The sequence below is a fragment of the Herpailurus yagouaroundi genome, unplaced genomic scaffold (genome assembly GCF_014898765.1).
Source record: "Herpailurus yagouaroundi ecotype Mexico unplaced genomic scaffold, PumYag 183, whole genome shotgun sequence".
Classification (NCBI taxonomy): domain Eukaryota; kingdom Metazoa; phylum Chordata; class Mammalia; order Carnivora; family Felidae; genus Herpailurus; species Herpailurus yagouaroundi.
Window position 1 is genome coordinate 12,891,449 of NW_024412414.1, and position 15,280 is coordinate 12,906,728.

Genomic DNA, 15,280 nt, shown 5'->3' on the forward strand with positions numbered 1-15,280 from the left:
TGGGCATAGGTAAAATACAGCCACAAGAGTATTCCTTACATCATTATTTGTGGCAACAAAAAGTGGTAACAAAACAGAAAGAAATATAGTGTCTACCAGGAGGAGGCTGGATGAAAATACACATTCAAATGTCCTCCTGTCATCACAAATGAGGGTAAAGAAGGCGTTTAAGGACCTGCAGATACATTCATACTTTATGGTTTTAAGATTTTTTACAAAAAATTTTACAAAATAATGTACGTACACATGAACAACGTAGTATATAAAAGTAGTATAGGGTTATAACCCAAAGTATAAAATAAATATTCACTGATCAATGCTGATAGAAATAAATGAATAAATGGGCAGGGAAATATGACAAATATCCCATGCAGAGGAATGCCAAGTAAAGTATAAGGATTCAGTACCTTAAAGGAGGTGAATCACAACTACCTATTCATTAAAATATGGATGGTGTATACTGACCTCCTTCCAAACAGTCAATATGGAAAGAGAGAAAAATCAGTACATTTACAGTGGAGAATCTTAACAAAAACTCCATCAGCCAAGTGATGAAGGCCAACATTAGCAGTTATAAGTCATTGTGATGGAATAGTAACAGTGATACGATGTGGTGAAATGGCACTTTGACTTGGTGTTCTTCCCCCAAACCCATAACCTCAGTCTAAATATGAGGAAAATATTAGACAAATTCCAACAGAGGGTAATCCTACAATGACAATGACTGTTGCTCCTCAGAACTGTCAAGGTCATCAAAAACAAGGCAAGTCTGAGACACTGTTACAGCAAAGAAGAATAGGGAGACCAAAAAATCTCAATGTAAAATGGTACCCTATATGGAATCTTGGAATTAAGAAAAAAAGACATTAGACAAAAACCAAGCAAATTTGAAGTATCGACTCCAGTGAATAAAAGTCTTGGTTCATTATTTGAAACAGATATGCCATATTAATGCACAATGTTAGTAATAGGGGAAATGGGTGGGGCTATATGGGATTTCACTGTTCTATCTGCTCAGTTTTTCTGTTCTAAAACTGTTACCCAAAAGTCTATTAATCAAAGGAAATATTGGTGAAAGAAGAAAAAAAGAAGCAAGAACCTCCTATTTTCCAGAGATACAAAGGACCCCTTAAACAACAGCCTAAAATTAGCTCTATCAAAGGAATTGAGAGTGACCCCCTCTAATCTCAATTGAACAAAGGGCAGCCTGAGGAAAAGATAATTAGTGAGACTCCCAGAGTGAGTATCCTTGACTCTTTCTTCACCAAAAATTTGTAAGGGAAGAGCAGATCCCAAGAAAAATGTGTCATCATGTTGTTACACCCATTCTATTTTCAGCAGCCTGCAAACTCCACAGGGCTTTCATGTAATTTTCTTTATTTCCCCGGAGCCTAGCCTGGTGTCTGTGGCTTGTAGAATTCCTTCTGACTGGCTGACTAAATAAATGAAGGAATAAAGGAATTAATGATTGAATGCGGCATTCAAAGCATATTTGCTGAGTTAACAAACACTTGTGTTCAATTTGCCAAATGAGTGAAGGAATGACAATAACCCTTATACATGTTATTGAACACAGAACTTTGAAATTGTAAAGGTATTATTCTGAGCAAGTCCTTGAGGATTATATTAGCACAAAAATATAATGCATGGGGTGCCTGGGTGGCTCAGTTGGTAGAGTATGCAATTCTTAATCTTCAGGTCATGAGTTCAAGCCCCACAGTGGTTGTTGAGGTTACTTAATTAAAACAAAACAAAACAAAACAAAACAAAACAAAACAAAACAAAACAAAACTAACAAACAAAAATGTGTTTATGCATATGTAATGTGAATATATAATGTTATGTGTATGTGTATATATAATGTAAATGTATATATGTGTATATATAATGTATGTGTATGTATACACACATACATAAATATTTATATATATGTGTGTATATATACACATGTATATACATGTATATTTACACATGTATACACACACACACACACACATATAAAATGTAGAGATCCTTTCTCTCCTGTGTGTTCCTTTTTACCTCCTCAGTTAAAGCAGCACTGACAATTACCATAATTAATAAAATTGTTAGTATTTATTGATTACCTCTTATGGGCCAGGAACTTTGGTATATAAGTAGGTAAGTTTAATAGTATTTCCAGTCCTTACAATAATTCTACTCTATCTATCATTCATCTATCTATCTATCTATCTATCTATCATCTATCATCTATCTATCTTCTACCTAATTTTACCTTTGTTTTACAGATAAGTAAACTCATCAGAGTAGTCCAGCTATTCACAGGGGAATTTAGAACTTAAACACTGATCGTTTTGATTTCAAAGTCTACACTTTTTCCAGAAAGCAATGTTGTCTTGAAATGTTAGTGAATCCACTAATAAGTCATTCAGTCCTAGGGTGAGTGCATGTATATGTGTGCTTGTTGAGGATTAATGCCCTTCCATTTTTGAAAGATTGGCTTGAATATTTGTCAGTTCTCAGATGTGCATGCACAGCAAAGGGGGGGGGGTAGTTTATGAAGTTTACCATAGAATTTACCAGAATTTTCAATTTACCTCAAACAACATAGTATCACAATAACATGCAAAGCAATTAACAAGCACCTAAAGACTAGGTCTCAGTGTGGGGCAAATGGGACAAAACATACATGGAATAATAATATTCTGCTCTCCAGCTACTCAATTCAATGAGGGGGGGGGAAAAGCCAACTTACTTACAAGTCAAGCAATTAGGAAAATTTTACGATACTTCTTTGATTTCTTTTAAAGCATTTGTTAAAGGCCTAAAAAATGTAAACGTACCTAGTTTGATTTGAAAATGCCATTGTCCTCCTGAGGTACCATAGTGACCTTTCTGTGGTATAATTTACAATGATATTCATATGTGTAAGAGAAAAAAGTAAACAGTAGATAGCTTCTCTGTCATCTGAAAGTTCTGGAATACCTAAAAACATCTTGTTGAAACTTCAAATTTATTGCTTAACATTAATAGCCAAGCTGGGTATCTTTTCCTTCGTAAATTAGAAAAAAAATAAATAAGATATACATGTCTACATAAATATAGTCCTGTGTGAAGGCTTCAGAACACATAGAACATTCAGTGCTGCTACTAATTTTATTTACATTTCTGAGCACTAACAGCAATGTTTCTAAATTAAGGTTAAAAAAAAGAAGAAGAAGAAGAAGGAAAATGTGTTTGGTTGTTTCTAAGAGAAGTATTAGAGTCATGAGGGATATCAGTTTAATTTCTTCACTAAGAGCAAAGGCCTATATTTTCCTAAAAGGAGACACTAAAATCTATCCGTCAATCATACTACATTTGCATAGCACCTACAAACGGAGTTTCTTTGGGTGTTTCACAATATAGTTAATTTGCAGCTTAGGTAATTAAGAGTCTGCCATGTTGAACAAATGAGACAAAGCTGAGACTTGAAAGCTGTGATCACGTCAGTTCTGAAACCCCAACATGGAAAGTGAGTTACACATCCCCAAAGTCATAGCAATTAAAGTTCAAGCAGGTATCTCAAGTTCTGTCTTAACTCTATATTCATGCTAGTCTATGGTGTTTTAGGATGGTCAGATTCTATGAGTCAACACTCGAGTCAGCTTTCCCTAGACCTCACTATCTAGTCACCCTGCCTGCCTGATGGCAGCAGTCTCCCACATGGGTTTCTGTCACTGAAACTGTGTTTTCTGTTCCATCTCTAATCATCTATCCCAGATTTTTATAAATGGTAGATACTGCCATCATCTCATACAAACCCATGGGAGGAATGCTCCTCAGTGGACCTGAATGATTTTTGGAAATGCTTCTTGCCTCTTATTAAAAATCGCCTGGATTTTAAAAAAGGTTATCTTTTTATTTATTTTTTTATTTTTAATATATAAAGATAAGCCTCACTTGTTGCTGAAATGTTAGTAATTACAGAGACTCTAAATGGGAAATACATCTATAATTCCATTCCTCAGACAAAATCTTTTAAATATTTTACTGAAATTTTTCAAGACTTTGTGAGGAAAACATTTATAGAATTGGGGCTAACTGCCTCTACCCACAGGGAATAAATTCATATATTAAAAGATAATTTAATGTAAATATCAAATGGCTATGAGTGTGAGTTTTGAAGTCAGAATCAGTGAAATTTACATTTCAATTCCAGAGTTAAATTTATGTTGATTTAGACACTTAATTTCTCTAAACTTCACTGCATTCACCTTCATAATTAGCATTAAAAACAATATCTGGCTTCTAGCTATGTTCAAATCACTGGGACTATATTTACCCTCCTACTGGAAACAAATGAAAACCTGGACAATTACATGAGGAAAAAACCTGATCCCAGAAACAGAACAATGGACAGCACAAAACTGTGATCCCTGAAGGAGGGGAAATACATGAAGCAAGCCTTTGGTATCTTGGTTTTTCTATCGACAGGCCCTTTCCAGAGGAAAGAATCAGGAAGGGGAACCTAAATAGGGCATTACTGTTTCAGTGAGTTCAGGAGTCACATGAGGCCAAAGCGACTGGATTGTACAACAGAGTATCAGAGAGGATGGGATTATGAAAAGAAAGTGCACAAGTGTGTCACATGGGACTGAGCATACAACAATTTTCAGAACTCAAACAGGGCTGTAAGACAGCAGATTTCCTCCAAGCTATAGAAGAGAAATTTAATAAACACTGGAGCATTCAGTAGGGGCATGCATCTTACTAGTTAACTAGCCTGAGACTAAAGCCTACTCTATAGCTAGCTAGGCTTCATAATAAGCCACAGAAAGATCAAGCAGATTTATAATACCTTAAATCCTGTCAATAAATTCTAGTATTTTAAATATACACCACAATATGGCATATAACAACATAACATTATGTCTATAATTCAAGCTAAATTACCAGATAACCTAAAAAGCATAAAAATGAGAATCATGACTAGGAGAAAAAGAAGTCAACAGAAACAGATTCATAAATTACAATGATGGAATTAGCAAGCAAGGACTTTCATATTATCAGTCGGGCCCTGTATAACAGCAGGGCATTATACCTGATAGAATATGCAGACTCAGGCTCTACTTGAGAAAGAGTCTCTACAGGAAAACCAAAGACAGCAGGGGAGACCAAAGACAATAGAGAAAATGTTACCTTCTGACACCATAGCTACAGGAAACAAAGGTCATAAACAGTAAACCCAGTTTAACTCCTTGCTAGATAAACCTCACCCTAAAATCTAGTTACCTCAATTCCTTGTAACTGATAAACCTCATCAGTAGTTCAACAACAACAACAAAAATACAAAGCATGTTGATAAGCAGTCTTCAGAGACAAAAACAAGCAAGGGAACCATACTCAAACATGGCAAATATTTTGGGATTATCAGACTGGAAATTTAAAATTACTATGATTAATGTGCTGAGGGCCCTAATGGAAAAAAAAGAAAGCAGACAACATAAAAAAAAACACATTATTAATGCAAGCAGAAAAAAATGAATTTGTAAGAGATGATCAAAAGAAAATGCTAGAAAGAAAAACCATTGTAATACAAATGAGAATTCTTTTGATGGACTCACCTGTGGACTGAATATAGCTGAGGAAAGAATAAGTGAACTACAAGAAATATCAGTAAAAGTTTTCCAAACCAAAACACAAAGAGAAAAAAAGAATGAAAAACTAAAAAACCCACAAACCCTCAGAATATCTAAGAACTGTGGGCAATTATAAATGGTGCAACAGATGTCTACCAGAAATACCAGAAGGAGAACAGAGAGGAAAATGAATAAAAGAAATCGTTGAAGTCATGATGGTTGGGGATTTTTCAAAATTAACAGCTACCAAGTCCTAGTCGCTGGAAGTTCAGAAAACACCAAGCATGATACAAGTCCCAAAAACTAGCTACACACTCAAGAGGAGGAATATTCCATGGGGAAAGAGGGGATAACGTCTAATTATGGAAGTCTGCATGTACTGCTTTCCAAAAACATGTCACAAAAACCAGTAAGTATTTTAGGAACTGTCTTAGGTTCTAAAAATGAAAAACTTAATAAGAATAAGAGATGACATTGACCTTTCTTTCCCCCTTGTATCCACCTATTCACCTGATTTCCTCCCTCCCTCCCTGTCTTCTTCCTTCCATTTCTCTATTTATCTCTCTTATTTACCAAAATATGTAAATCCTTGTTTAAATGAATATATAGTTGACAGCAAAAAAGCATTCACTAGTCGTTTAACAAAAGTGTTTAGAAAGAGTGTTAATAAGAAATAGAACTTTGATTTCATTCCTCCCCAGATTAGCTTTGCTCAATTTTGTGTTTATCGGACATCTTACAAAGAAGTGTGGCATCTCAGAAAGTGAACAAGGAGATTCAAACTTACTTGTACAAAGTAGTCCCTATATCTGGAAAAAAAATAACTAAACCCAAATGTGGCACGGCAATATATTCATGAAGAGATGTCAGAGAATATGATCTATAATTATCTTTCAGTAGAGTTTCTAAAAACACTTTGTAATAAACGTGCAAATATAGATTTATAATTTAAGCAGCAAAGGTTTGATTTTAAACATTTTCAGATTGTTAATTCTGCCTATCACATAATTAATTTTCAAGAGAACGTATTGTTTTTTATGTTTATTAATTTGCAAATTTTTAAAAGTTGGTAAAATATTTGAGAGATATCAAATTTTATAAGGGACCAAAAAGCATTCTCAGTATGTTTGCACTAGTTCAACTGCAATGCAATTTGCTCTCTGAAAACTGCTGGCAAGCATATATAAAAGTTCTTTTTGATATACATATGTATAATTTTGCAAAGTACACAAAAATTTCCATATAGATTTTGTCTATCTGAAGAAATGAGAAATGTATCTACACTAAAATTACACAAAGCATGTGTTTCTTATACTGGATATTTTAACACTATCACTCGGACGCAGAGAATGCTTTGGACTTTCTGTTTTAACCCCAAGGACATAATCATAACATAATCAAAACATAATCTCAACATTGATTAATTTTGTCACATAAAATCTTATGGAGTATACGCCATTAAATGAATTATTTCCTTGATAATTTTCTATGAAGTGCAGTTAAGTAATCTTCATCATTTCCCATTCTTCTTAATTTTATTTCCTCTGCAACAAATCTTTTATGTATAAACTTAACAATGAATGTACCATTTATCCATCAAGTTGTTTCTGGACATACACATGAGATTAAACATTTCACGAGGGTTTTTTTTTAACCTATTATTTTTCCAACTTAAATTTTCCTGAGTCGAATACTGCTAGTACAAATTATATTTGTACTATATTTGTACAAGTATATTTGTACTATAAGGAATTATATTTGTACTATAAGGAAGCTTAGGTATTCCCACATAATTTTAAGGTAATAAATTTTACCATATGTAGTTTCACTAGCTGTCACGTTTTAATGTATTGACTGTTTCCATCACCATGAGGTTAGTTAAAGAGATGATTTCACTTATTGCTAAATCATTCCATTTGAGACTTTTTAACAATTTATCTCATATATCCTAAGGCTTCAGTTCCCTTGTTTCGATTATTAATCTACTCCTTCCATTTACTTCCAATGTATTCCTTTAGTATGTACTCATGACTGAATCCTAAGAGTGAAGTCAAATGGTGAACTCTAAATGGGATGGTCAAAGTTTCCTAACTCTGCCTTTTTTCTTTCTTCCACTCCTCCATTTCAGAGCAAGCTGAGCTTGAAATTGAGCGTGGATATTTTTTGTAAACATTTTTAAATTTTATTTATTTATTTTGAGAGAGAAAAGAGGCAGCACAAGTGGGGCAGTGGCAGAGGGAGAGGGAGAGAGAGAGAATCCCAAGCAGGCTCTGTACTGCCAGGACAGAGCCCAATGTGGGGTTTGAGCTCACAAACGGCGAGATCAGGACCTGAGCTGAAACCAAGAGTCAGATGCTTAACTGACAGATCCACCCAGGCGACCTGAGTGTGTATTTTAAGCAATAGTTTGAGTGCCATAAATATATCTTTCCAAAATGCAGTCCAAGTTATAACATAACGACCCATCTGTTTTAATGCATGGCATGTGTGCAGGTGTGGGTATGGGTGTGTGTGGTAAGAGGGGAGAGAGGGAAAAAGGTGGGGCTGCGGGCGAGAGCGAGAGATAGAGAGAGACAGAAGGGAATGTGGCAAAGATTTATACTTGATCAGTTCAGGTGAAGGATATGTATGATTGAAGTGATTGTGCAGTTATTACTCTTCCAGTATTTCTGTAGGTTTGAGTTTTTAGAAATGTAGAAATAAATACAATTAGGAAACCTGATATGTGAGCAATCCAGAACCTTTATTAATCGACTAAGTTTTCTCCTTACTTCTGCTCTTTTCTACCCCAGAACTGACTCTGTTTGTTGCTCTCCCTTATACTGGCATTAGTATGAGACGGGAAAGGAATGAGCTACAGTGATGAGAACTTGTGTACCCTCTGAGATACCTGTTTCTAGTTCCATCATACCCACTAACTCAAACACTGGTTAGACAAAAGATAATAGATTTTGAATTTTGGGTTCAGAATAACTCAATGAACATTCACTGCCTCAGCACCAAGTTCAATGCTAAATGTTCTTTATGCGTATTATCCACTTCATACTTCAAAATAAACATAAAAGGCTGGTATCACATTAAGTCCTCTCGGATGAGGACATGTTAATTTGTGGAGCTTAAGAAGCATGTTGCTAGCAGTCAGACAACTCTTGAGAAAACTGGGAATTGAATCTGTCTTCACTGGTTTCACGAGCAACTATCTTAATCATTTATTCAAAAGATACTAAGTTCAGAACTTAAAATGAGGTGTGACTAGCTTTGAATTGCCCTTGTGTTAACAGGAGCTTAAATTGATTAGGTTATTTATCCAATTTGAGCCTCAGTTTTCTCATATATAATAAAAATATGATATACCCTGAATAATTATGAGGATTACATATAGATAGATTACATATACGTATATACAATCTAAACTCTTACTAACAAATGTTTAACAAAGGTAATTTATTTATATGAAATTCCTGAGAACCAGCCTCAATAATTTTCAAAGTTTTTTTTATGTAAGAATATTTTCTTTAATTACAGGAATCCATCCATATTCCCTGATGCCAAATATGATAGAATCAGCTATAAATGAAATTTCAGTTGTTATCCTTCATTGTTTTTTTTAAGTAAATTGTCTAATTCTCAAAGTATTTTGCTGACACTTTATGTTTTTTTATAAACTTTAATTTTGGAGAAAGCTTGAAAATGGTGAAAGTTTATCATGTCTTAAAAGGCAGGAAGACAAAAACTGTGACAGAAAGTTCCCATTTGTCCTTTTCTTATGCATGATTTAATCAGTCAATAATTATTTATTGGACACATACTGTGGAACCAATACTGTATGAAAATAAAATATGGTATTTTGAATACATGAAAAATGAGTACCTTCAGAAATTTAACTTAAAGATCTACAAAATTTCATATAGAAAGTGATGAGGGAGTGTGGGGCAAGCAGAGGGCAAAATACAGGTTGGCACTGCAGCCCCCGAGGTGGAGGATGTGTGATATTCTTCAGACACTCCTGGCTACCTGAGAACAAGGGACAAGGGTTTGGTGCCTGCCATGGTGATGTGGGAAACTAAGGCAAATGAAAAATTAAATTCCCTTACTGCCTATAGCCCACTGACAAGTCCTTGAGACCGGCAGAGTGACCTCCCTCTAGGACCTCAGCTGCCTCCATGATGTCACTTTGCTGGGGGCAAAAGAGACCCTTAGCTTAACATTATCCCAACCTCCAGGATCCTGTAAGTCTACTCCCTTTATCTCAACTGCCCCAAGATATACACAATCATATGCCAAGCTATGGGGCCCCTGATACACACATCTGAAGGGTGTCATGACTGAGGTTTCACTAAATGGTAATAAATGCCATTTCCCTAGCAACAGCTAGCCCCTCAAGGTCCTGGAAACCTTGCTTCCAAAATACCTTAGAGACTTACCCTGACCCCCTCCCAACCTGAGAGTATATAACGAGTTACCCAGTCATGACCCCAGGGCAGCTCTTCCTGCCCATGGCTCCTGTCCCCACGTTTTAATAAATTCACCCTTTTCGCACCAAAGACATCTTCAAGAATTATTTCTTGGCTGTTGGCTACAGAACCACCCCACCATCACCCTAAAACTACATCAGAAAGGAACTTAAAAGGATTTGGTAGCCAGCATTATTTGGCTTGCTCAGTATATTTACTTAACAACAAAATGGAAACTTTAAAAACATTTTTCAAATTTGTAATGTAAATCCCTTTTTCTAAATGTGGTGCCTGCTTTCAGAATAGACTGTATTTAGAGGTGAACCTTCAAATTTGATAGCGTCACGTCTCTTATGATTCAAAATATGTTCTATAGAAAAGAAAAGTCATCGTTACCTGGGAGCTTGTTAGAAAGGGAGAAATCAAGCCTCACCCCAGACCTACAGAACTTCAGTTTAACCATGTCGCCAGGTGATTAATTCATCTGCACCCTGTTTCTAAACAGCAGATCTAGTCTAGCCATCCATCTCTTTGTGACGTGGGTACTCTTATTTACAGGCATAAGAGTGAAGTGTGCATAGTGCCTTTTGGCACAAAGAGATGTCTGCACATTTTATGCAAAATTGCAGATATCTGACTGCCTAAACACATTCCAAACCTGTTGGCTGATAAACACTCATCTGCGGAAAACAAAGTGCCTCCACTACAGGGCAAGTTGAGCTCAATTCTAATGATCTGCTATGAACAATGGCCTTTAATTAGTTTTATTTTGGAAACTTGCAGTTGCAGGTTTTTCATTTAAGAGAACTGCTGATTAATCAAGCAAGAAGACACTCCAGGCAATATATTTCTGGCTGTAGGACAAGATGGAGTGAAGGGCATGTTGAAGTTTTAGTGACTTGCTCACCGTCTTATACAAGTACACATATTCCTTTGCAAGATGCTGCCTAAATGGTACTCATTATGCTCAAAGTAGAGGAACTATCAATACATTCGGGGAGAACTGCAGGCCCACTCATTTTCAGAGTATTAGGCATGTTTGTTTAAATTCCAATCAGAAAGTTCCACTTTTGCCCAGCATTTGAAATCTATTTGGTAATTTACCTTACAGCAATGTTTGAATAACAAAAAGGTTTTTTTTTTTTTTTTTCAAATTAAACAACCAGAAACAAAACAAAACAAAACAAAAAAAAACCTTACTTTCCAAGGGCAAAGCATTCCAGTTTTACAGATGAATCCTTTGCAGCTTGTATAGTTTCAGGAAAACGCACTTCAATCTTTGGTTCATATTCCCCCATCACACCTGTTAAATATCAAAAGAGCTAGCAGCATTTCTGGAGAATAGAAGTTTTCTGTGAAGTAAATGCTTCATTAACCAAAATCTGATTATTTTGTCCTTCAATTAACAATATTTTTATATACTTTAATGAGTGATAGAGGGCAAAGAAAAACTACATGATGCTACTTACAGAATTAACTCATTCCCGTCTTCCTTAAATAAGAAATATCTAAAACATATCAAAGTATCAGAATAGAGGCATCCCACATTTCCCTGTATTCCATATTAGAATCTTACAAAAAATGTGTCTTCCAATTAAGGAACGAATGCATCTAGAATATAAAATGTTTCTGAATTATCAAGAACATTTGTTCTCTAGAGATATCCAGATCTATCACCCCTTCACAGAACTCATGGGGCCACATCTGTTCAGGGGTAAGGAAATTTTCAGTTAACACTGTATAAAGTCTCTTAATACAAAATAACAGTATTTTTGCAACAAAACCTATAAGGTAGTAACAACAGTTGAGATAAATAATGGCATAAATACTCTTACACCAGTTCATTAAGAATTTACTGCTAAATGGTTTTGGTGTATGTACACTTATAAAAAACATCTCTGTTATATAGTTTTAAGTTTTTCAATAAGGAATTATGGATATGGGATAAGAATAAGACAGTAGGCAAATATATTGTAAACATGCTACCTAGCAGAGGTGGAACAGAAATCTATCTTTAGGCTATCCTCATTAACTTAGCTAATTTAATCACTGGCAAATCAAGATTCTTCAAAATTTTTGATCCCCCCCCCACTTTTTTTTTCTTACTTACATACCAAACACCAGAATAATACATTCTAAAAATAAATGGTTTATTGGTGGCCAGTGTAACCACACAAAAGCTAAAACTTACAAAATATATATCAAATAAAAATACTTGATTTTTAAGACCTTGATCATTCCAAACATTTAAAGAAGCTATGGTTGAGGAGGTAGAGAGCACTAGTTACTAGTTCAGTCAACTACGTTGGTTCAATTTTCTAGGTTCTATTCTCTTGACATCTGATATTTCTTCAGGGACTACTTTTAGAAGAGGTTTGATATTTTTTATATTATATTATTAACATTAATATGGTATAATTCTTCTGATCTCTTTTTACCACATATGCATTAAAGAGAATAGAGGGGATGGGAGTATGAAGGAATTAAGAAGGGGAGAAGCAGAAACTACAAGTAGACCAAAAAAGGAAAAACATGGTAGAATTTACGTGCATATTATTGGCTTATGAGCTCTTTCTGTCGTGAACAGAGTACTCACTGAAGGGGAGATACTGTGAATAAATCTAGTGTTTGCTGAATTCTGAATTAAGACGATGCAAATATATTTGGATACTTAGTGATTATAAAAACTCTGCCATAAGTTTTTATGCCAGAGAACCATTCCCTGTATGGAATTGGTTCCATAATTCTGTTAGCTGTTATTAGCATTATGTTCTTGCTTTTCTTAAAATGCTCAGAGAGGAGAAAAACTCTATGAGGTACTACATTTCCAGCCCGGCTCTGATCATAAAGTGCATCAACAGGTTTTCTATCTTTACATTTACCACTGTGAATATTTCAATAAAGAATCAACTGGAGGGTTATTCTACTTTCCTAACTTCCCTAGGTTTTCCAGCTTTCTGAATCTTGTGCCAGCTATGACTTGACGAAGCTACAAGACTCATCAGAGACCAATCTGAATTCTGTTCCTTGGAGGACTATAATTAGTACGAATCCTGTGTTTCATTCCTCTTTGGAATGCTTGTAATTAATGTTTGCTGCTTTGCTTTCCTTGGATGTGAACCTTTTTTTCCCCATTTTGCCAGCCAGGTAAATAAAGGATGAACAAAAAGACGAATATGAAAGAGAAAGAGGCATTAAAGAAAGGCTGCATCATATGCTCACTGAAAACATAGTATTCGATTAATAAGTTTGGCAGCACCCACACGTGCACACACACACGCCTACTTCTCCAAACAAACTTTTGTTTACATAAAATGTTCCTTAAGCAAAGAAAGTATCTGTTCCAATGCCAAAGAGATGGTGCAATATACTCAGAATCATGTATACTGTACCGTGTGAGTGAGTTATAGAATTTTCTACTATCTTTTTATGATTTCTGATTTTCATCATGGTTGTCGATGAAACCTCCACTCACTCATGATGTGGCTCCTCTGAACCAGAGGGCAGCAGAAAGCTCTAGAGAACTCCCCAGGCTTCAAGAGCAATGGACAAAGTATATTCCCAAGAGACCTCATCATCTTACCATCAGTGCGCTGCACTAATGGGGTGGGTGGTCCTTGAACACTTCTCTGGGCTTCCTTGTTTGTTACGAAGCAAGTATAGTTGCCCACATCTGATGGTTCCACTTTGGCAATGTATAGGTTTCCTGTCTCTTGTGATACAAACCGTCTGTTGTCCTCTTGGACATATAAGGGGTTATCATTGAAAGTCCATGCATAAGATAAATCTGGAAAACAGAAAAAAAAAGTGTTATCTTTGTTGTATTCACTCTTACCTGAAACTTCTGTGTCCTCCTCTCCTTAAATGGAATAAAATTGTGCCCCTGTTTGTCTAGTTTATGACTGTTGTCCTGTTATAATTGTAATATTCCCTTATATTCAAATATATCCACATTTGGATGATGAATTATATGGTCACCCTGCCCGTCATTAGCTTTGTTCAATAAGGAATGCAATGATGGGGTATAAAAAGAGTAAGTAGATGATATATATAATTTACATATATAAGTGGATTATATACATATATATTTGCATATATATACACATTATATATTGTGTATATAAAAGGGATGATATATATATGCTTTATATATATAAGTGGATGATATATATACATATTTATATATATATGATTTATATATACAAGTGGATGATATATATGACTTTTATATATAAATGTATCATATATATATGTGTATATATATATTATTTCCAGAGATTAATTGATGTATATGTATATGTTAAACATACCATAAAATGCACAGATCTAAAACATTCAGTTTACTTATTTGTAACAATTACAAACCCTATATAGCCGCCCTGCCAAAATAAAATATGGAACATTTCTATCTCTTCAGAAATTTCCTTATGTCTCCTTCTGGTCAATCTCTACCATTGTAACTACTACCTAATTTCTATCATCATAGATTATTTCTGCCTATATTTGGATTTCATAAGAATGAAATCAAATAGAATATACTATGTTGTGTCTGGTTTCTTTTAACATATATATAGTTTTGATGTTCATCTACGTTGTGTGACTATCAGTACTCCTTTGCTTTCTATTGCTGAGTAATATTCCATTTTATAAATAGACCACAATTTGTTCAGCCACTTTCTTGTTGATGAGCATTTGGATTGTTTCCAGGTTGGGACCATTATGTATTAGGTTTAAATAAACATTCTTTTATAAGACTGTCTATTGACATTTTCATTTCTCTTGGATAAGGTCCTAGGAGTGAGACTTAAGGTAGATAAACATATGTTTAACTTCGTAAGAAACTACAAAAGAATTTTCCAAAGTTGTTGTATCAGCCAACCTCTCTACCAGAATTATGTATGTGAGAGTTACAGTTGTTTCACATCTATGCACAAATCACATGTCTATCTTTTTAAATTTTAGCCAGAAATCTTGGAACAAAGAAAAATATTCTCATGGATTAAGGTTTTTAAGTGTGATACTATCTGAAACCTAAGACATTGTGTATACCATGAAAACTAGGTAGAACTGAACTTATATCTAAGGAAGTAAAGAATATAACTGGTTCAAATGCGGATGTACTGGGGGTGAAGAAGGGAAATACACATGGTTGAAAACATCTTCACCTGCAGATGAACTTGGAAACCACACACTAGGAAATCACAGCTCATAGAACAGTTGAAGCAA

General features: G+C 34.9%; 1 protein-coding gene across 1 annotated transcript in view; it reads right to left on the minus strand.

Moving 5' to 3' along the window:
• Positions 1 to 15,280, minus strand: part of CNTN6 (contactin 6) — a 288,197-nt gene that overhangs the window by 92,055 nt on the left and 180,862 nt on the right. The window contains 2 exon segments of the mRNA XM_040492138.1: positions 11,255 to 11,357; positions 13,638 to 13,841. Of these exon segments, the coding sequence (XP_040348072.1) occupies positions 11,255 to 11,357; positions 13,638 to 13,841 (307 nt within the window).